Genomic DNA, 21,676 nt, shown 5'->3' on the forward strand with positions numbered 1-21,676 from the left:
AGGGAGAGGGCCACTTCATTCTTCTCCTTGCAGATATGCATTTGTCTCAGAACCATTTGTTTAAAAAGCTGTTCTTTCCTCATTAAATGGTGTTGGCACCCTTGCTGAAAATGAATTAATTAACCATGAACGTATAGGTTTATTTCTGGAGTCTCAATTCTACTCCATTGATCTATAATAGCTGTCCTATGCCAATACTACACTGTGTTCATTACTGTACCTTTGTAATAAGTTTTGGAAGTGGGAAGTGTGAGGCCTCCAATTTTGCTCTTTTTCAAGATTGTTTAGCTATTTTGGGACTTGTACATTTTATATGAATTTCAGAACCCGCTTGTCAGTTTGTGCAAAAAAGGAAGCCAGGATTTTAATAGGGATTACATTGAATTTGTAGAACCATTTGGGGACGATTGCCATTGTAACAGTATCATGTTTTCCAAACTACTAAAGTGGTATGTCTTTAAGTCTTCTTTCATTTCTTTCAACAGTGTTTTGTAGTTTTCAGTGCCCGTCTCAATGCTTCTTTTAGTACATTTATTCCTAAGTGTTGTTTTTTTGCTATATTAAATGGAGTTTTCTTAATTTTGCTTTCAGGTTGTTCATTGCTGTTGTATAGAAATACAGTTCATTTTGTACATTGATCTGGTATCCTACAAGTTTAATTGTAAGTTTAGTAACCTTACTGAGCTTGTTTGTTTAGTTCTAACAGTTTGTGTGTGTGTGTAGTCCTTAGGATTCTATATATACAAGATCATGCCATCTGCAAATATAGTTTTACATTGTCCTTATATTCCAGGTGTCTCTCTCTTTTTTTTTTTTTTTTTTCCTCATTTTCTTGCCCCATTTCCCTGGCTAGAACCTCCAGTACAATGTTGAACAGAAGCGGTGAGAGCAGACATCTTTGTCTTATTCCTGATCTTTGGGGAAAAGCTCTCAGTTGGTCATGATAAATAGGATTAGCTGTGGGTTTTTCAGTCTCCCTTTATTCCATGGATGTTCAGACACTTGCTGTCCTCTGTGCACACCATTCATGCGCTGTCATACCTCTGGGCTTTGCACTGTTCCAGTCCAAATATCTGAGCAGCTTTCCTTGACTGTCCCCAAAAGAGTAGATGCTTCCTTCTGCAGAGCTGCTGCGGCACTTTTTACATTTCTCTACATTTTCTGTATAGGACTGTAAGTATTAGTCTCACAGTGTTCGGAACTCTTGCAGGGAAGGACCATGCCCCTTCTCCCAGAGCTGAGGCAGCCCTGGACAGTAGTGGATCATCAGCAGAAATTGGTTCCCTGGTGGCCAGGCAAGGTTGACCGAATGAGAGGAATCAGAGGGGCCTTCATGTCATTTCATGTAACTTCAGGTTAGAAATGCACTCCATATATTCTTTTAATTTGCCCCTCAATAATCCATGATGGCTCATAGTTGTGAATCCAACTAAAACATTTCTAAAATCTGTTTCATGTTCATGAAAGTATTCCTTTCCTTATTTGCCTGAAAAGCTATCTCCAGTTCCTGGGTATCTTCTAAACTGGTCACAGGATAAGTAATACTTTCATGGTGCTTAGAACTATTTTCTATCTAGTATGCAGTAAGAAGATTGCAGGCTCTCAGTTCTTTGGATCTGGCTACTCTAATTACTTAACAGTCACTTAACCTTGAATAAGTTACCTTTCCAAACCTCAGTCTCCCCATTTGTAAAAACCTAAAAATTGAGAACTGTTTCTCATGGGGTTATTAATGAGGGTCCAGTGAGATTATGTGGTTGGCGAAATTTAGAACAAGATGCCAGTTGTCTTAGCTATACACACTGACCCTTTTGACCCAGACTATGAATTGTTTAGGGACAAGGGATTGTATCTTCCCCTGTGCTTCATTGATGCTTCTCGAATGCTTTCATTTTCTTCGCCTCCACCTCTTTGTTGAAGTCAGAGAATCTTGTTCTCTTTCACCTACCCTCCTATAGGAGCTGCTCTAACTTTCTGAGAGTTTTTACTTTTTCCCCCTGAATCTTCTTCCCGTGGGGTGCAAAGAATGGGTTTACCGGAATGCCCCTTTGACACCATTCCTCACAGTTTGTATTGGACAGCGTCATTAGCATATAAATAACTCGTTGGCTTTCCAGAGGCTCTTCCAAAAAGTACAAGAGCTTTCTTATCTACCATCTTGTTAGTTTTCACCAAATCTCTGGAGACAGTGGTGAGTATGATCTCTTCTGTTATCATTGTCTATCCCAAGCTAAACAGTGAACATCGGAATCAGTTACATTGTTCACAGACATTGTTCTATGGAATGTGTGATACAGAATACATAACTGAAGGAACTGGTAGAGTTGAAAGCGCAGCCAGAAGGCCTGGGTTTGAGTCCTGGCTCGGCCATTTAATGGCAGATCCTTCTTATTTCCATGTCTTCAATAGTTAAATAGGATAAAATAACACTACGTAATTCAGAGGGCTGTGAAGATTAAATGAGAAAGGTTCTTATGAGTTCTGCAATACCATGGTTAGTATGGAGAGTCCAGCAGCATGGCTTAGTGTGTAGAGCTTTGGGCCTCAGACATGGAACAGCAAAGCGGGAGAGAGGCCACTGGTGCTACAGGAACCTGTGGAGAATGAGCCCTCTTTCTCTGGAAGAGGCTAGGTGCAAGACTCTAGTTTCCCTAAGAATCCTCTCTCCAGAACCACCTCAACCTTTCCTACCTTCAGGCTTTTGCTCTCCCTATAGCCTTTGGATTGAAAGCACTACTTTTCTCCTAAACCCTTCCCTGAGGACTTCCTGCCTCTCTGAGTGAAGTCTCACCTACTTCAGGATGCAGCTGTTTGGTGCTCCAAACCACTGGCCTCTCTTCCTCCTCATTAATATTCCTACTGTTAGATGGATTTGTAAGGTCCTTGAAGGATGGCCTAAGCCCTAAGTATCCAGGATGGTATCGGTCACAGGAAACATTTGCTGAGAGAATGAACACATTAATAACTTTCTGAACATCTGTTGTGTCAGGCTTTGGTGTGTTTAAAGTTGAGAAAGAGAAAGTTCCTGCCTTCAAGGAGCTTACTACTTAGTGGGGTAATTTAAGAGGCATTTATAATACATGATCTTGTTTAATCTCATAGCAACCCTTGAAGGAAGCTGGAGGTCTAGAAATTCGCCCAAAGCAGTAAAGCCAGTCCAGGGCTAGTCTGAGAGCCAGGCCCTGGCACTGAGGTGGAAGTATTAGTCTCCTAAGGCCAAGTCCTGGGGTGCCCCAAGACTCACTCCTCGCTTGCAAGGGCAGTGCCTAAAAATTGGAAGGAGTTGGGAGGGGAGCCCCAGCGTGCGCCAATGACGAGCTTCAGCTTCAGGATCTGACTATGTCCCGCTGGGTCGCTCATTAGCTTTGTAACCTTGACCAAGTTACTGAGTCTGAGCAACAGTTTTCTTATCTGTAAAAGAAGAAGAATACTATCGTGGGCGTCCATTGTTTTTACCCGCACAACATCCAGTTCTACTTCTGCTAGGAGTCCTGCTTCTGCTCAGTTGTGATTTTCCATCTTCCCAGTTGTCAGTATTACGGGTAGGGATGCAGGCATGTTACTCAAGCTAGCCAGTCATTTGCTGTCTGGAAATGAATCTTCAGTGGGAAAAACCAAAGATGGAATCCCACTGGAGGTCATTCATCCAGGTGAGGCCCTGCTTCTTACTCCCTGGAGAGAGGTCCTCTCTGGTTCCTGACCTTTTATGACTAGTTCTGCTTTTCCTCCTGTGAGCTCCCCACTACAACCTGTCCCATCACATCCCTCTAATAAATTCCTCTTTTTGTTTAAGTTCGTTATGGTCAGTGTTTATTGCTTGCAACAACGAAGAAACTTCTAGTTGATCCAAACACCTACCTTGTGGTGTTGGAAGAACTAAATGGTTAAGTTTGTAAAGTGCCTAGCCCAGTCTTGGTAGCACAGCAAGCCATCCATAAAGGGTGGTAGCTGTGTGTAAGTGAACAGAGGGGCACGGCACAGGGAGGTGGGCAGGGAGAGTGTTACTGATTTTGGTTCCACTCAAAGAAACCTTCCCCCAAGAGACAGGACAACAGAAGGGAGGGAAGTCCAGGCTATGGTATGCTCATTTATTCAAAATGTCTTTATTGAAACAGAATGATAGAGCAAGAAAGAATGAGGTCTGGGAGGATGTCTTTGGGCACAGGATGGAGCCCAGACCTAGTGGTTACACTGTGGCGCTCGCTCCCTGTCCCCTGACTCTTGCCAAGGAAGTGAACACAAAGCAGCAGGGAGGAGATGGGGGTGGGGACAGCCCTCTGAGCCCTCCTTGACGGCTGGCGTGAGGTGCCTCTGAGCCTTCTGGGCAGCCCTGCCTTCCTCAGTCCTCCCAACCTGCTTGCCAGGGCCTCATGCCAGCTTTCAGTACGAGCCAGCCTCCTGCCAGGGTGCTCAGAGGCCACTCAGAGGGCAGGGTTGGGAGTGGCAAGCAGTGGGACATGGTCACAGCGGTTAGGGGGCGGCTGCCGCAGCAGGGAAGGCCGGCGGCACAGCTCCCCATCCCGGAGCACCTCGGGTAGGAGCTTGCGCTTGGTCTCCGGCAGAAGCATGATGCTGAGGATGCAGAGCAGGGCACAGGCCGCCAGCACCACGTGCTGCAAGAAGGCTCCATGGCCCATGTGGAGGCGCTGAGCTGGGCCACTCAGCCCTCCAAGAGCCCCCAGTGCCATGATCAGGCCCAGGCCTCGGCCCCTGGGAGAGTCGGAGGAGGCACTCAGCCTCTAGCTGTGGGCCTCACCCCAACCCTTCTCCAGCAGTCTTCCCTCCCTCCCTCAGGCCCTTGCTCAGCTGGAGCAGCCCTGCTCTCACCGGACAGTGGTAGGGATGACTTCAGCAGCAAGGAGGGTGCTGAGGATGCCAGCAGCTTGGGAGGAGAAGAGGCCAAGGACAGAGAAGGTGGTGATGGCAGCCTCGTTCAGATCTGAAGGACCAAGAGGGAGGATGTGAATGGAGGTGAGGAGATCATGCTTGGCCTAGGCCCTGGCATTGTCCCCTTGGCTCTCTGATCCCATGGCTCTAGCCAGCTGGGCTCTGGGCATCCATTAATTGATTGGGAAAACAGGGCTGTGTGGCCACAGGGAGGACTATGGGAGGTCGGGGCAGGGTCTGGTCTGGTCTTGGGGGCCTGTGCCAGAAGCAGTGGCTGAGCCTGTCTGAGGCACCTCTGCTGGGGTTCCTTTGCTCAGCCCACACTGTGGGGAAGGGAGGATGCTCACAATCCCACAGGCCCAGCAGGACCAGGGACGCAATGCCAGTGAGAGTCATCGAGAGTAGCAGGATGCCCCGGCGGCCAAATCGGTCCACGGTGACCCCCAGGAAGACGCAGGCCAGGGCTGCTGTGCCGCTGGCTAGCAGGGAGCACAGGTAGAAGTCCGATGGGCTCCCTCCTCCTCCCACAGGCTGGTAGCAGTGGCGAATGGCATGGGCAATGAAGCTGTGAGAAGGGGGGTAAAGCAAAGAGCGGTGTCTGAATCCCCATCCACAGCCTTCCAGTACCCTGGCTGCCCTCTGCAGGGGTCCTCAGGCCTTCCCCACCCAGCCAGCCCCCATTCCAGCTACTGGCCTGGCCCTTGGCTCAGACACCCAGGCTCACTTGGTGAAGCCCAGGATAAGCAGATTTTTCCAGATGTTGCGGTAGTTGAGGAGGGAAGCGAAGGAAAAGGAGGATGTTGCAGGGAGAGGGCAGGTGTTCTCCAGGTCTTTGGGAAAGAGAGAGGAGCTGTCTGTTAGAAGAAACAGCTGAGAGTCCAGGGTCCTCCCATGTGGGTGGGGGGGAGCCTGGGAGGGGGCATAGCTATAATCATTGAGAGGGTAGTATCATGTGTGCATGTGAGGTATCACATGTAGGGACCCCTGTCTCTTACCCTGCAGGGCCTCCTGGGCCTCTTCTCCCAGCATTTGCCCATGGGGCCGGTTCCGCTCAGCCAAGATCCTCAGCACAGATTGGGCCTCCTCAATCTGTCGCTTCACTATGAGCCACCTTGCAGACTCCAGAAACAGACCAGGCCAGCTAGGGACGGGGTGGGGTGCACTCTGAGGTCTCCCATCTCCTGATCCAGAGGTGGGAAACTCCCACTTCTGAGGGGCCGGGGCTGGGGCAGGTGTGGACAACGGGTAGTGGAGAGGAGGAAGGGTCTCTGGGCTAGAACCAGGCTGGAGGTAGAGGTGGGAATGGCCAGACAACAGGTGGAGGATGATACTAACCCATAAAACAGGAATAGGATGCAGGGAGCGGTGATCATTCGCTGCAGAAATCGCCAGTCCTTAGAGACAAGGGCCAGGCCCAGGAACAGGAAGTGCCCCCCCACCCCCACCAACTCCCCTGCCAGGGCCACCCGAAGCCTCTGGGTTGGATCACACAGCTCCAGGCCTAGAGATACAGCAGGAACAGGGAGGAGATGCCAGGGAGGCAGGAGGAATGGGAGAGAGGAGGAGAGAGGGAGGGAGGACAGAGAGTGAGGTCAGACCCCGAGTGGAGGCTGAAGCCATCACCCCCCCACAGACTAACTTCTGAGTGGCAAAGAGTGGAGAGACTGTTCAGTCCTCCCTCCTCTCCTGCTCAAACCTGGGAGGGCTCAAGGGTCAGAGTCCCTGGTGAGTGTACAGCTTTCCTAGTTTATAGGCCCTTTCACATCAGACCTCTTATTTGACCATCATATCAAGAGCATACAGCTAGTCAGGATTTCATTTTTAAATAAGCACCATTCTCTGACAGCAGTAAGTCAAGGGCAAGGAAGGCCTTAAAGATTGGGGGGGGACTAAGGGGGCAGGGTGTGGAGAGAAGCAAAGTCCCTGCAACCTTCAAAGGCTAGGGCAGAAAGACAACTGAGATCCTGGACAGCTGAGATTTGGGGATGAGGAGGGACTGAGGGGACCCTAGGGGGCAGTGGGAACAGCCTGGGGATGCAGACAGGCATGAGCCTCAAGGGAAGGACATCTGGGAAGCTGCCACTCACGCATCAGGTAGACACCAAGGTCAACTCCGGCAAGGAGAAAGCCCAGGAGGAATCGGAGGGCCATGACACCTGTGGAGGAGCCTGCAGCAGCCCCTCCCACTCCACAGGGGCCCACCAGCCCCAAGGTCAGCAGCACAATCCCTCGACGGCCAAACCTGGAAAGCAGGGAGGGCCTCTGGTCACCCAGGCTTCCTGGAAGAGGAGTTGCTGGGTGGGGCCCAGCTGCCCACTTCAAAGCTGGAGGTATGAGGCTAAGGCCCCAGTGTAAAAAGTTGAACTGAGGCTAGAGAAGATGGGAGGGGATGGGGACCATGGGTAAGTGATGTCTGGGTACTGGGCACTGGGGCGTAGCTATGGATCTGCAGGGGATTGACTTGTGGATGGGGCTGTTGGTCAGAGATGAGAGCATGGAAGTGAGAGTGACCATTAAAGGAGAGTAGATACTGCTTAGGGGATATGGAACAATTGATCCTTGGGGATGGAACTATTGGCCAGTGGGGATAGAGCTGATCTTGCTCAGACTGGTCAAAGGAGATGAAGTCATTGATATATGGGGTTGGACTTACAGATCTACGGAGGCGAGGTTATTGGCTACTTATGCATGGAGATAATGAAGTTGTAGCTATCTTAGGGAACTGAATCACCGATTTTGGGGGATGAGGCCATTGTTCCATGGGTTGATTCATGGGTCAATAAATCCATAAAGATGGTCAGTGGGGATGGGGTCACTTGCCAGAAGATCCATTGACCCATGGGAATATAACTATTTATTAACCCATGGGGTAAAACTATTGATTAATGGGGATGATCATTAATCTTTGAAGAATGGACAAATGATCTTTGGGGATGAGGCCATTGATTCACGAGGTGGGGACATTAGTCCTTGGGTAGATAGGGCTGTTGGTCAATGGGGAATGAATCTATGGGGGTAGGATTCATGGGAATAATCAGTAAGCAGGGGGTCACAGACTAGGGAAGCTGAGACTATTGGTCAGTAATGGTGGTCACTGACTATGAGTCAATGAGGACAGGGCTACTGATCCTTGGAGGCTGGGCTATTGATCTTTGGGGATAAGACCACTGATCTATGGGGAATGAAGATGGGGGTCACTGATCATTGGGAAGGGGAACTGATCCCTAAGAGTGAAGCTACTGACCCAGTACAATGGGGCCTTTTCCCATGGAGATGAGGCTAAGGCTACTGGATTTAAGAGACTGAATTATTGGCCTTTGGGAATGAGGGTATTATTCCATAGGAATGATGCTACTGGTCTGTGGGAATGAGACCACTAATGCATGAGAATGGCTTGTTGAGCTGTGGGTTTAGGAACATTTGCCCAGCAGGTGTGTGGCTATTGGGCAGTGAAGATAGGTGTTGATTTTAGGGATTATTGAATGTTGGGTTGCCTTTGATCCATGGGAGTTGAGCTATGAATCCATTTGGATGGGACTGTAGATGGGTGGAGAGGAGTCTAATAATCCACAAGGATGGTCAGTGGAGATGGAGCACCTGGTCAGTGGATGGTGGCAAGAATCAGAGGAATTGGGAGTTTTGATCCCTGGGAAGAGCTATTAGTTGGTGGGGATAAGCTGTTGATCTTTGAGATGAGGCCATTAGTTCATGTGAATTGGGCTTTTGATCTGAGAGGATCTAAGAGCACTGAAGACCCATGAGGATGGGACTATTAATCTCGGGGGGGGGTGCTATTGTGGTTATGGATCTATGGGGGTTGGACTACTGACCCATAAGGGTGGTCATTTGTTTATAGTGTTGAACTATACAGGTCAGTGGGAATATGGCTATTGATATTTAGGAATTAACCTAATGATCTGTAGGAATAAAGCCACTGAGATAAAGCATATCGTGTAGATGGGGCTATTATTGGAGATGAATCTATTAATCTATGAAGATAGAGAAGGAGGTGGTTAGTGGTGACAGGGACAACAGAGGAGGAGCTAGGACTTTTCATCTGTGGAGGTACGGTTTTTGATCAGTGGGGATGGGGCTATTGTCTTTGTCCATGGATATGGGGATAGGGAATGGGTGGTATATTATTCCCTTGTGCAGAAGAGGTATGGAAGGAGTATTTCTTGATGGGGAGTGACGTTGAGACAGGGCTGGGGCTGCATATCATTGAACAGGAGAAGTCCAGAAGACTGCAGAGTCCAGTGAATCCTCTTCGGCCTCCTGCGAAGGCCACCTGTCTGGGCTAACCACCCTAGCATCCCCTCCTCTCTACTTGTCCTGTCCCAAAGGCAGCCCTCACCTGTCCGCCGGGTAGCCCAGGAACAGGTAGCCAGAGGCAAAGCCCAAGATGAAGAGGATCTGCTCCAGGATCACCTGCCAGCCCAGGTCACACACTAGATCCCACTGGAAATGTGAGAGGGATAGAGCCGGTGTGAGGCCGGTGCTCCTCGCTCTGGGCCCGCCCCCAGACCCGCGGCCCAGCAGGCCGCCTCACCTGGCCGATGGCGTTGGTGGTGAGTACCGGCAACCCATTATAGTCCCAGTCCTTGAGACAATGGTTGAAGTCCGGCGGAGCAAAGCCGCTGCACGAGGGGTCCGTACTAGTGACGACGCGGCTGGCGGCGCTGGCTGCTAGGGCCGCGCTGGCGACGCTGACGCCGCTGGCGTTGGGGGGCTGCTCCCAACCAGAGGCGTTGGGGGCAAAGCCCCCATAGTGGCAATGCAGTGGGGGCGCCAGGGTGAAGATGGGGTCGGAGGCCATGCCCAGCGCCACGAAGAGCACAGGCAGGCAGCAGAGGCCGAGCTGCAGCTGCTGGCCGCCGCCCAGCGCCCCCACCTGGGCGAGCAGCGCTTCAAAGCTGAGGGGGCCGGGGGGCACGGCCAGCGACAGGCTGCTGCCCATTCCATCGCCGCCCGCGTCGCCCTCCCCCTCCCGCTCGCGCTCGCGCTCCCGCTCACCCTGCAGCTGCTCCGTGGGCACCGCATCTCCGAGGGTCCCGACCTGCTGGGGGGGGGGGGGGGAGAAGGGTGAAGCGGAGAAGCAGAGAAAGCCGCAGAGCAAGGGAAGAGGGCGGGCACGAGGAAGGCGGCCAGGGGCGGGGGTGCGCTGGAGGAAGATGCTTGGCGCGGGTGCGGGTTTAGGGGGATGATGGCGTAGCCCCCAGGGCGCGGGCACTTACTCCGTTCGGGCTGGGGGTGATCTCTACAGTGCTGTCGATTTTGCTGCCGCCCCCGCCATTGGGCTCGGGGGTCCCGGTGGCCACCCGGGGAGCCAGCTTGCCGACCGCAGGGGCCCTGCCGGCCCGCACCGAAAGGATGCGCTGTCCTCTGGCCCAGTGGGGCTCCCGATGCCCGGACACAGGCCGGAGAGACCCCGCTCTGCAGCTCTGCAGCCGCGGGCGCCTCCTTCGTCTCTGCGATCTCTGCGCTGCTTTCCCCTCCCCTTCCTCCAGACTCTCCTCCCCTTCCCACGTCAGCAGAACCTTCGGTCCAGACTCTTCGTCAGAGGGAGGAAGGGGGGCCAGGGCCCAGGGGCTCTGTCTCTGTTCCCTGGGTTTGCGGACCATTGCGGTAAAAAGGAAAGAAAGCTGAAGGATAGCAGCTACTCAAGCAGTTGCCAGAGAGTCCTTCTTTGCTTCCAATTCTTCCTGACCATTCATCCAGCCATCCATCCATCCATCCATCCATCCATCCACTCGTTCCTCAGTAAAATTTATTGTCTATTATGTGCCTGGCCTTCTGCTGGCTTTGAGGGATGACAGGTTGGACAAGACCACCTTGGAGTAGCTTACTTGGGAGACAGCCGCGCATACTGGCAACTACAGTTCAGGGTATGCACTTGGAGGTCTGGGTTGGACCCTGTAAGCAGCTTGGCTGTGGTCCTCTACAAGACCACCCTGTCTTGTCATTTCTCAACATCTTTTGGCGCTGTTGACCACCCCTTCCTCTAAACACTTTCTTTTTTGGTTGCTGAGTCTCATATACTCCTCGTTTTATTTGTCTTGCTCCTCTTTTCTCCATGGCGGGCTCCTCCTCCTCTTCTTCACCCTCACTGTGTCTGCGATCCTGAGGCTTGGTCCTGGGTCCTCCTCTCATTTCATTGTTCTTTCCCACCTTGAAATCTCACCCATGTCCATGGCCTCATTCACCCCCGATATAAACAACACAAACCTGATCTCCAGATCTACATCTCCAGCCCCCACCTCTCTTCTGAGTCCCAGACCTATGAAGCCACCTCTTATTCATCCTCTTAACCTTGGGTGACTCACAGGGATCTCAAATTCAATTATGTCCAAGACCAAACTTCATGCTCTTCCCCCTGTAACGTGGTTGTTCTCTAGTGCTTCTTTCCCCCAGTGAATGGTACCCTTACCATTCACCCTCACCCTCACCCAGGCCTGGTGCTCAGGTGACAGCCCCGACAATGCCTCCTCCTTACCCCCATGTCAAATCCTTTACAAAATGCTGGCCATTTTACTTCCTATGTAGTTCTCACTGCTTCTCCGCATCGCTAACGCTGTCGGTCAAGCTACCTGTTGCCCAGACTGCTTGAGCCTTACTGGTGTTCTGCATCCACGTCGTTTCCGCCCCTTTCTCCTCTCCTTATTTCTAGTGCAGGCGGAGTGATTTTTTTCAAAATGCAGATCTGTTCGTCTCCTTTTCCTGCTTAACAGCCTTCAATGGCTCCTCCTCACCAACGAGGTAAATACTAACATTCCAGAAGCCTCATACATGCTTGATCCCATCCTCCTTGGTGCTTCACCTTGCCTCTCTCCCCAGACTGCACTCATCATACTGGCCTTCTTTCAGTTTTCCCAATGCCACAGGGCCCTTGCACAAGCTGGTCTTTATGCCTGAGGGCTTGTCCTCCCCTAGTCAAGTTCTCATCCTTCAGCTATCAGCTCAGGCGTATCTGCCTCAGAGAAGCCTTCCCTGACCCCTAGACTTGCTACTCAAAGTGTGATTTACAGACCGGCACTCCCATGTCATCCAGGAGCTTGTTAGAAATGCAGAATCCAAGCCCTTGAATCATAATCTCCCTTTTAACCAGACCCCCAGGTATAAGTACATTCAAGTTAGAGACACACTTCTCTAAGAGATTTAATACCTAATAGATATTGTATTCTCTAGTCTAAAGTTATGGGCTAGAAAGGAGTGTGCTGTTAGTCTCAGCCAGGAAATCCATTGCCTCTTCTCTCCACTGAACCACACACTTCCAATTTGTTTCCTCTGTTCAGAAATTTTCCAAATATGGGAACTCTTCTAGTACATTAAGCAGCTTCCCACCGCTCCTCTACCCCAACTCATTTCAGTGTCTCTTTAGGATTTACTTTGGTGGGGTCACAGCCAACATTCCTTGGGAATTCGTTTGTCTGTGTCCTTGTGTCTGCCCTGGAATTATATATAATCGCTTAACTTTCTGTGGCACTGGGCCCTTCAACACGCATTATCTTGTTCCGGCCTCGCAACCCTGTGAGACCATTATGATCATCCTCCTGTTAAAGGTAAAGCCAGGACTCAGGGGCCGACGGGATCTACCCGCAGGCACGCAGGTGCGTGGCAGATCTGGGACTTGCACTGAAACCTGTTTCCGGGTTCATCTCTTGACATTCTTTCTGGGAGATGATGGAGGATAGCCCTGTTCTAAGTCTTCGGCACACAAGGGTGAATTTGGGTCACCCCAGAATCTGGAAGTGAGTTTTGAGAGTGAAATGAGAAAGAAGGAACCCAAAATGGAGAAAGCAAAGGCATAGACGAGGGCCAAGAAACTGACTCTGACTGAAGTTTGGGGTGCCTCTAATCCAGTCACAGTGCCAAGGTGTCATCTGGAGAAGGTACAACTGAAACAACAGATCTGTGGCTTGGACTTCTTCCCTGTGGTGAGTGGCTGGCGTAATCGCCCATCTAAGCCATGGCCTGTCAATCTCACCAGTGCTTGAGGACTACGGACTAATGGCACATTGCGTTCACTTGGCCCCTTGGCTCCTCTAAGAGGTGTGTCTAGAAGGACGGTCAGCAGGAGGCCTGGGAAGGGGGGCTAAAGGGGCTAGACCTTCTTGAGTTAACCTAAGGGAGAGGGCACTGAGGCCAGCCAGCAGAACCGTGCTGTTGGCCAGAGCTGTCCTGTGGCGTGAAGCTGAGGACAGGCCTTCACTGGGGTGATCTCTTCAGCATGGCACCTTTCAAAGCTCTCGTGAGGCCAATCTCTCCACATGTGCACCTATCTAATGACATCGTGTGAGAGTGAAGTCTTCGGGGAAAGGCCCCAGTCAGTACTAAGTGTCTGCCTTCTGGGAATGCTAGCTCTCAGAATCTTCTTGGTGCTCTGATCCCTGGGGTCTCAGCTCAGATATCACCGCCCCACCGTCCTGTCCAAAGTCCCCTTCAATGGCCTTTCCCTCATCCAGTTAGTCCCTCACATCATCCTGTTTATTTCCATTACTAGCAATGTCAAATCTGTGGCAGGTATTTTTTTTTTTTATTTCCTTATTTTAACTGACTCAGTTATATCCATCCCATCCCACAATGTACTTTCAGAAACTGTGCTTGGCACATCATGGGAGCTGAAACCGCCGAATGAGTAGTTATTGAAAATAACAGCAAAATCTCCCTCCAAACCTAAGGACATCCTGCCCACAGTGTGTGTCCCATCAGTTTGGCCAAGGGGCACCAGGCCCGGCCCCCCCTCCCCCAAGCACCCACAAAGCAGAGGCAGAGAACCAGACAGCAGGGCTCACTGAGGCCCAGCTCTGTCCTGTGGGGAGGAGCCCTCGGGCCTCTCCCGGACCTCCACATTCTGGGCGGTCAGTGTCCTGCCCTCACTCTCGGCCAACAGTGAGGTGCTGAAGTTCTACAGCCAAGAAACAGGACGAGAAAGGGGCTCTGGGTGGCCGCAGGTTTCAGCCACCTGGTTCTCTGTGGGGCAAGTTTCCAGAGGTGGGTGGCAGTGCAGTGACCAAGAACCTCCACCCCAGGCTGAGAGAGGAGAGTCCAGTTCCCCTCTGTCCCACAGGGCCTGGCACCTGCCCCTGACAAAACAGGGAATAATATTAAATATAAATAATTTATACAAAATGGCTCGTACAAAAAGCTGCAGGAGGGGGAGGGACATCTCTGTGAGAAACTGAGATGATTGGCAGGGGAAAGATGCCCCCAGCTCTCCTGGTCCGTAAAACAGAGCCCTCCAGCCGCCCAAGGCCCAAGAGGGGGCTCCGGCAGGGCAGGAGAGGGGCGGAGCAGGGCCGAGGGGCCCCTCAGGGGGCCAGGCTGGAGAGCAGAGTGGTGAAGTGCAAGGCCTGGCCCGCCAGCTCTGCCACACGCTGCGTCATCTCTTGGGCCGCAGGGGGGGACGGGTAGCCCAGGGCAGCCCCCTTGACAGCCAGCACCGTGGCCCGCAATGCCTGGCCCAGTGCTGTACCTGCAGCCCCGACCTGTGCTCGCAGAGGGGCGGAGGCTGCCAGCCGGCCCAGAGTGTCCCCAACAAACACCAGGCGATGAGCGGCCACCACCACCCGCTTGCCATGGGGCACGAAGAGGCGTGGGGGCTGGCTGGCCTGGGTGCTGGACATCAGGGCCGCCACGGCCGCCTGCAGTGCTGAGTAGTGGCTCTGGCACTGGCCTGCGTAGAAGTGCAGGAGCTGCAGGTCTCCGGTGGGCAGATCCAGCGGCTCCCCCAGGGACGGGGCCTCCTGCCGGCAAGAGGAGTGCTTGGCGGGCACGCTCGCGGGCGTGCTACTTTTGCAATCCCTTCCTCCCGCCTTCCCTTCCTCGGTTCCTCATTCCTTCCTTCCTACCTGAGCTCTTCCGGTTGCCCATCAGAAAATTTAAATTCTCATGGCCCGGGCCAGGAAAGTGCCCCGAGCTGATGTCAGATCAACCTGGATTCCAACTAGTCTCTGAACTTGTTTCCTTATCTCTGAGATGGGGCATCTGGTACCGCGCTGTCCAGTGTCAACATAATGCGAACCACATGTGTAATAAAAATTTTTCTAGTAGCCATGTGAGGAGAAGTGAAAAGAAACTGGATTTTTTTTTTTACTCCAGATATAAAAATTGTTTGTAATTTCAATATGTAATCAATACAAAAATGACTGACATTTCTTTTCATACTAAGTCTGCAAAATCTGGTGTGCGTTTGTTTTCTACTTACAGAGCCTTCCCATTCAGACTAGTCACATCGCAAGTGCGCAGCGGCCGCACGTGGCTAGTGCCACCATATTGGACGGTGCCGTTCTAGCGTCTGCCTCCCAAGGCTGTGGGGCAGTTAGTGCCGCAGCACAGAGAGGGCTTAGAACAGAACGCTGCACACGGTGAGCGCTGTGTGAGTACTAACTGTGGCTGTGATTAGTGCTGACCCGGGCGACGTGCTTAGCACGGGGTCCACGCTTGGGAGCTCCCTGATAAACAGTAGCTACTATGTTTAGGACCATTCTAGACATTTGAGGAGACCGCCTCACTTTCCTGAGGCCCAGAGAGATTAACTGGTGACTTCAGGGCCCCTGGCTTCTTACTGGTAGAGCCGGGATTAGAAGCCAGGTCTCTTAGGCACCCAGGAATTCACAGTTGGAAGGAGCTTCAGAAGTCACCCGGCCCAGCCCCAAATTCTCTCTGCTTCCGTGGCTGCTTGGTTTTCTGATTCCTCTCCAACACATTCTTTCCCTCTTTCTGAATTCCTGATATCCTTTTCCAGGTTCCAGCTCCTTCCTGCTGAATTATTGCTCCTCTCTACCCCAGCTCCGGCTCCCAGAGTTCTTATCCCCATCCTAATCTCTATCCCTTGCTGCTTCCTTCAGGTTCCTGTTCCTCCTTCCTGTCCCCCTTCTCTAGCACCTTCCCCACAGGGTTACCTGCTGCTCCTGCGGCCCCCTCTCCAGCAGTTCAGGATCCCCTGGGAAGGCTTTATCCAGGGGCCTAGATCCCTGAGCTTTATCCATGCCCTGTGGGAGGGATGAAGGTCTCAAGCGGAGGGCCCCCCCCCGCCCCTCCCCCTGCTGTGTTCCTGCCCCTTCCCCCTTTCTTCCCCAGGTTTCTCCTGCCATCAGAAGTTGCAGTCCCTTGACTCCAGGTGTGGGAGAGATCTGGGGGCAGGTCAGATGGCTTGGGGACCCCAGGCTGTAGCACCAGTACAAGTGGTAGGGCCAAGTACTGGGGTCCCGGGCCATAGAGTGCAGGGCCAGTGAAGGGAGGGAGGAAGGAAGGGAGGAAGGGAGGGAGGGAGGGAGGGAGGGAGGGAGGGAGGGAGGGAGGGAGGAAGGGAGGGAGGGAGGAAGGATCAGTCGGTCTGGGCCCAGGCCTCGTCACTCCTCCCTCTGGGTATCTTGGAGGCATTTCTGGTGGGAGGGGAGCTCACCTTCAGGTGGACATAGTCGTACTCCTCGGCCATTGGGATGCCCTCATACTCGTTGTGGTGTCCTTCCGGATTGTCCTCTACCTCCTCGCCCTCTGGATCCCCCTCAACCTTGGGGCCCCCATAGCCAGGCAGGCGGGGTGGGGGTGGGGGTAGAGGTCGGTCCTGGATGCTGCCTTTCCGGCCTGGAGCAGGAGAGGGAGCTGGGGAAGGGCTGGGGGCCTCAGAGACAGGCAGGGCAGGCAGAGGGCGGCGGGACAGGCTCTCGGCTGAGGGCAAGCGGGGCCTGTGTGGGAGTGGAGGGCTTCTGGCCAGAAGTAGGGCCAAGGTGTCCAGGTCATTGGAGGCTGAGGCTCCTGGGGGCTCAGGAGAAGGGGGTGCCTCTGGCCCCAGAAGGGGCACATCATAGATGCCCTCCTCAGTTCCTCCACCTTCCCCATCTGCTAGGAGTTCCTCCGGTGCTTCATACAGATTGAGCAGGGCTGAGGCCCGTTTCAGGTTGGAGGGGGCAGCATAGAGGGGGGGCTCGGGTTCCCGGCCCCCCTCCCACTCCAGATCCGGTTCCAGCTCTGATGGTAGCTTTGGGGCCAAAGGCACGTCATAGGGAGCTTCATCCTCTCCAGGGGACTGCGGGGCAACTCGGGCCAGAGGGCGGGTGAAGGAGGCAGGGGAGTCATAGGGACCACTGGAAGGAACTCGGAGGGCAGTGGGGGGCACGTCATAGACCTGGACAGGGAACAGAGCCACCAGTTAGCTTCAGACTCAACAGCGGACGCCCACTGCGAGCCCTCTGCGTCCTGCCCAACATACACATGGAGGTCTAGCCTTCACCTCCAAGGCGTCTCCAGGGGCAGCCGGCTGGGTCCCACTCCCTCTGGGGACTTTGTAGATGGGATCAGGAGACGGCGGGCAGGGTCCAGCTGGAGGTCCTAAGGTAGGACAGGGCCGAGCTGGGGGTGGCACCACATATACCTGGGGGATCAAGACGGATGGGCGGGTCAGGAGTGGGGACCAGAGAAGCAGATAACATATGCCGTAGAGGAGCTTACGCCCCTTCCAGCCCCCACCCTGTACCAATGGGGAAACAGAGCCCAGGAAGGGTTGGCAGACAGGTTTCACACAGCACTGGGTCCGTGAAGAGCTGCGGTCTCAGGGATCGCCCTGCCCCACCTTGCTGCAGGTACCAGCAGAGGGGAACGGCGCTCTTCTGGCTTGGGGCGGGGAGGGCTCCAGCTCTCACCTCCTGGTCCTCATTGCTGTGCTCTGGGGCTGGATATGGTGAGCCGGGCTGGGCTGGGGGCACCTGGGTGAGGCTGGGCTGGGGCGCCGGGCCGGCAGGAAGGAGCTTCACTCTGTTGGCGGGCACAATGCCCTGCTGGCCGTGCAGGGAGCAGAGGCACCAGCCGTCCAGCCCACCCGCGCCCTCCCTCTGCAGTACCCGTAGAACGTCCCCTCGGCGGAAGGACAGCTCCTGGGGGGACTCAGCGGTGTTGTCGTAGAGTGCCCGCGCCAGCTGGGCCTGGTGGGTGAGGCGGGAGTGGGGAGAGGGTCTCACACATGTATCAGGTCAATGGGTCCCTCGCTCAAAAATATAGAGCTCCCCATTTCCCTGAAGCTACTGAACTGCCTCAGCTCTTCTCGACTGGGTCCTGCCTTGTCTCCAGCTTCATTCCCTGTACTCTTCCTCTTCCTTTCTATTCCTTGAACTAGAGAAATTCTGGCCCACTTCAGGGCCTTTGCACTTGTGGTTTCCTTGACCCAGAATGCTCTTGTCCTGACTCATTGCTTGACTGGCCCTTTTTCATCCTTCAATTCTGTTTAAGTGTCTCCTTCTCAAAGAGGTCTTTTCTTCACTCCTTTCCCTGCCCCATTCTGTGTCCGTCTCCGCCACCGTTTCCTTCATCATACTTTATACTATCGGTTATTTCGTTTCTTCTTATCTATCTCTTCCCTTACCCTGTAAGCTCTGGGAGAACAGGGACTGCTATATTCCTGGCCCTGCGAAAGGGCTTCACCTGGAATCAGGTCTCAATGAACATGTGTTGAATGAATTTCCTCCAAAGCTTCGTGTACATGAGAAAGCCCTGCTAAGGTCTGCCAGACTCTCCTTCGCCTTCCCTGTTTCCCAGGCAGCATCCCCGACAAGCAGAAGGTTAGAATGAGTGGCAGCAGAGACCCATCAATCTGGGAAAGACTGGGAAAAACCCAGCCCAGACAGTGCCTAGGCGTAAAAAGGAAGAAAACAGAAACTGAAGCAACTGTTTTGTTCTCAGTCTCAGCAAATAAGGTTCTATCAGAGGAAGCTGAGGTTACCATGGAGAGGAGAAAAGAGTATACACTCTACTGTGCGTGTGTGTGTGTGTGTGTGTGTGTGTGTGTGTGTGTGGAGGAGGGGCTGGCAGACCAACCAAAAGCAAACATTTATCGGCCTGTTTCCAGTCCCTGTCTGGTAGGGACATCTAATCTTTGTTGCTTCCAGAGCCACCTGCTCAGGTTACGGTAAGTCACAGATATCAAGGGCAAATTATCTATCCAGACATGTGCAAGTCTTTACACGAATCATCTCATCTCATCTCATTTAATCTCGAAACATCCTTATGAGGAAGGAGCCATCATTATCCCCATTTGGAAAGGAGGCTGGGACAGAGAGGGTAGGGCTCTGCCCATAACAGAGAGCCGGTGCTGCTGGTGGAGGTCACTTGAACCCCAGGCTGTCTGACTCCAGAGACAGTGCTCTCAATCACCCCCAACTGCCTCTCCACAATCACAAACACGAGGTTCTACTTTCTTCTTCTTCTACTGGTAACTTAACCTCTTGGTTAAGTAGAGTCCATGGCTCAGACATGACTCAAGTGCAGATGAAGTCTTCATTATACCCGATCTCCCTTTGCTAGTCACCCCTCACAGGGCTCCGGTCCCATGTTGTCCTTTGGTAGCATTAAGCTTACAACACTCACAATATTGAAATATATTCTGGTCGGGTTATGCTTGCTAAGTGTCTGCGCCTGCTGGCGGGATCCCAGGCAGTGGTGGCGGAGAGCAGGTAGTCAGGCATCACTGGGCAGGTGATCCACGCGGGCTGACTAATTCAGTAAAACATGTCAAGCTAATGATCTCTGGCAGGGGTGCATTTGGCCACCAGGCCCTGGAGAGGGGGAGGCCCTGCTCGGCCAGCAAGAGCGCACGTTCCCCTTGTCTGGCATCCGCCTTGCGTGGAGAGGTGGTCCAGCCCTCATGGCTGGGTGATTTTAACAACAGACTGACTTTTCCTCTTGCCCGGTTCCAGACGCATCAAACCATTTTCTGATTATATTTTGGCTTCTAAAGGATATTGTCCCGCAGAAAGAAAACATGTTAACCAGATGGCCCAAATTCCTGGTTAGCTCAGCACTTTTCTTTCTAGTTGTAAATCAGAAATTAGCGTTTTGGATTAGGCAGGGGGTGAAGAGCACAGCTCTGAAGCAAACAGACCGGGGTTGAGTCCTGGCTCTGTCCCTTTCTAACTGGGTGACTTTGGGCAGGTTGTTTGACCTCCTTTGTAGAATTCCATGGCCATATCCAAATACCCATTTCCGGATAATAACAGCACTATCCTCACAGGGTTGTGGCGAGGACTGGAGGAAATAATACATCAAACCACCAGGACAAACCAGGACAAAGCGTAGGACCAGCACAGGGCCAGTAGAAGCTCAGTAAATATTAGCTGTTACTAGAATCCTATGAGTTTGATTAGAGTAAATCCCCCCCCCCCACCTCTAGGTAAAAAGAAAAACCTACCTCCTGGGACTAAAAAGCTGACCAGCTGATCTAAGCTAGCCCTGAGTCAGCATCTTTATGTCAGAGTACTCCCACTGTTTTCAGGACCTCCCCCTCTCCAAGCTCTGAGTTAAGGTCTTCTCACCATCATACAGACTGAGGAGCTAAAAGGAGTTTGGTCTGAAAAGGAGTGAAAACTGAACTCATCCTTGAGGGGTATGGGAGGATGTCAGGAGCCATGCTTCTCATCTTTCCAGACTCCCAGTCCTCCTTCCCAGAGTACCCATTCAGAGGGGGCCAGAAAGCAAGAGGCAGCCTCGCTTTCCCTGGGAATCACAGGGTCTAGGGAAGGGTGGAAAGGGGGCAGAGTTGCTTGGATTCAGACTGTAAGGCATGCTGGGCAGAAAGCAGAGGTGGGGCTGTGGAGAGCTCCTCCTTGTGTTCAGGTTTAAATTCTGTCCAATGGGGCCAAACCTCTGGGCCTCACGATTTCAGGAACCCCGGGCGGAGTTGCTGATAGACTGATTGATGACGGGTGTGGCCACCTCTGCTCTACCCCTTCCTCAGGCGCCCAGCTGACTTGTGAGGGAGTGGCTGCCTTAACTGGGGGGTGGCAGTGGGCCACACGCTCTCTGGGACGCCTCCTCCCACTGTCCCATCATGCCAGCTGTCTCCTCCCTTTGTCCCCAGTCCCCGGAAAGTAGCCAGAGGCTGACTGACATCACCTCTTCTCCTCCCTCTATTTTCTCTCTCTCCCCGCCCGACCTCCCTCTTTTGCTCTATTTCCCCGCTTTCCTCCATCCTTCTTCTAGAGAAGGGCCTCTTTGGCCTCTCCCATTTTCCTGGAGCCACCTCCGTTCTTTCAGCCCCCTCCCAACCTTTTACTTGCCTCCCAATCACAAGCCCCTGCCAACCACCGGTGGCCATCTGTTCCCGCCCCTAAGACAGCAGATAGGACTCGGGCTAGGCTTACCCCCTCCCCTCCATCCAGGGGCAGCCTCTAGAAAGAAAAAGAGGAGAATGGGGAGGAGGAGGGGAGAAGGGGGAACCTAGACCCAGAAGGAGCTAGGGAAGGGGAATGAGAGGGAAAGAGGGAAACAAAAGTGGGGGTGGGGGGGGTGGAGGACACAGCCTCTCTAAGGAGAAAGGGCCCAGGGAGAAAGACAAAGAGAAGGCAGAAATAAAAGTGACAGGAGTGCAGGGCAGGCCGCGGAGGCCTGTGGCCCGCAGCCTCCTCTCCCTGGTGGACTCACCGACGTGGCTATGGCCATGGCCTTGGCCTCCCGCGCGGCCTGCTCCAAGCCAGGCTCGGTTTCGCTGACTTCAGCAGCGGCCGCCCCGCACCATGGAGGCGGCCCCCGGCTGCGGCTCCTGAGTCGTGGCCTCCGCGGAGGGTGGAGGAGGAGAAAGAAAACCCACAAAACTCCCCAAATGGGAGGCAGCTTGGCCGGGCAGGAGGAGGAGCGGGGCGGGCCGGGGCGTCGCTGCGGGACCTCATCCAAGGGCGCGCGCTCCGTGCCGTCCCAAGGGCCACGGGGTTGGCCAGGCCCCCGGAGCTGTCTGCCCTAGGCCGCGGAGGGACCCCGGGTCCGCAGGGGTCGGAAGCTCCCTCCCAGGGCCGGGACAGGCGAG

At 53.3% G+C, this 21,676-nt stretch overlaps 2 protein-coding genes across 9 annotated transcripts; both read right to left on the reverse strand.

The window, feature by feature from the left end:
* Nucleotides 1-4,074: 4,074 nt before the first annotated feature.
* On the reverse strand, nucleotides 4,075-13,295 carry SLC22A17 (solute carrier family 22 member 17). Of its 5 annotated transcripts, none has more exons than XM_048214575.2 (10): nucleotides 10,122-13,295; nucleotides 9,437-9,943; nucleotides 9,242-9,345; nucleotides 6,975-7,129; nucleotides 6,223-6,388; nucleotides 5,883-6,028; nucleotides 5,612-5,717; nucleotides 5,235-5,452; nucleotides 4,828-4,939; nucleotides 4,075-4,710 (listed from the first exon to the last, which is right to left on the reverse strand). In XM_048214575.2, the coding sequence occupies exons 1-10, from the start codon at nucleotides 10,506-10,508 to the stop codon at nucleotides 4,422-4,424; spliced, it is 2,190 nt and encodes a 729-aa protein (XP_048070532.1). In that variant the 5' UTR covers nucleotides 10,509-13,295; the 3' UTR covers nucleotides 4,075-4,421. The 5 variants fall into 5 exon arrangements, with proteins under 5 accessions (XP_048070532.1, XP_026342292.1, XP_026342293.1 ...); XM_026486507.4 differs by having other exon boundaries at nucleotides 5,181-5,452; XM_026486508.4 differs by having other exon boundaries at nucleotides 9,437-9,946.
* A 102-nt stretch (nucleotides 13,296-13,397) lies between these two features.
* On the reverse strand, nucleotides 13,398-21,676 carry EFS (embryonal Fyn-associated substrate). 4 transcript variants are annotated; one of them, XM_026486514.4, is made up of 6 exons: nucleotides 21,298-21,676; nucleotides 17,529-17,807; nucleotides 17,120-17,260; nucleotides 16,292-17,014; nucleotides 15,789-15,878; nucleotides 13,398-14,630 (listed from the first exon to the last, which is right to left on the reverse strand). In XM_026486514.4, the coding sequence occupies exons 1-6, from the start codon at nucleotides 21,313-21,315 to the stop codon at nucleotides 14,196-14,198; spliced, it is 1,686 nt and encodes a 561-aa protein (XP_026342299.2). In that variant the 5' UTR covers nucleotides 21,316-21,676; the 3' UTR covers nucleotides 13,398-14,195. The 4 variants fall into 4 exon arrangements, with proteins under 4 accessions (XP_026342299.2, XP_026342297.2, XP_026342302.2 ...); XM_026486512.4 differs by having other exon boundaries at nucleotides 17,099-17,260; XM_026486517.4 differs by lacking the exon at nucleotides 17,529-17,807.

This window comes from Ursus arctos, unplaced genomic scaffold (assembly GCF_023065955.2).
Source record: "Ursus arctos isolate Adak ecotype North America unplaced genomic scaffold, UrsArc2.0 scaffold_37, whole genome shotgun sequence".
Taxonomy (NCBI): domain Eukaryota; kingdom Metazoa; phylum Chordata; class Mammalia; order Carnivora; family Ursidae; genus Ursus; species Ursus arctos.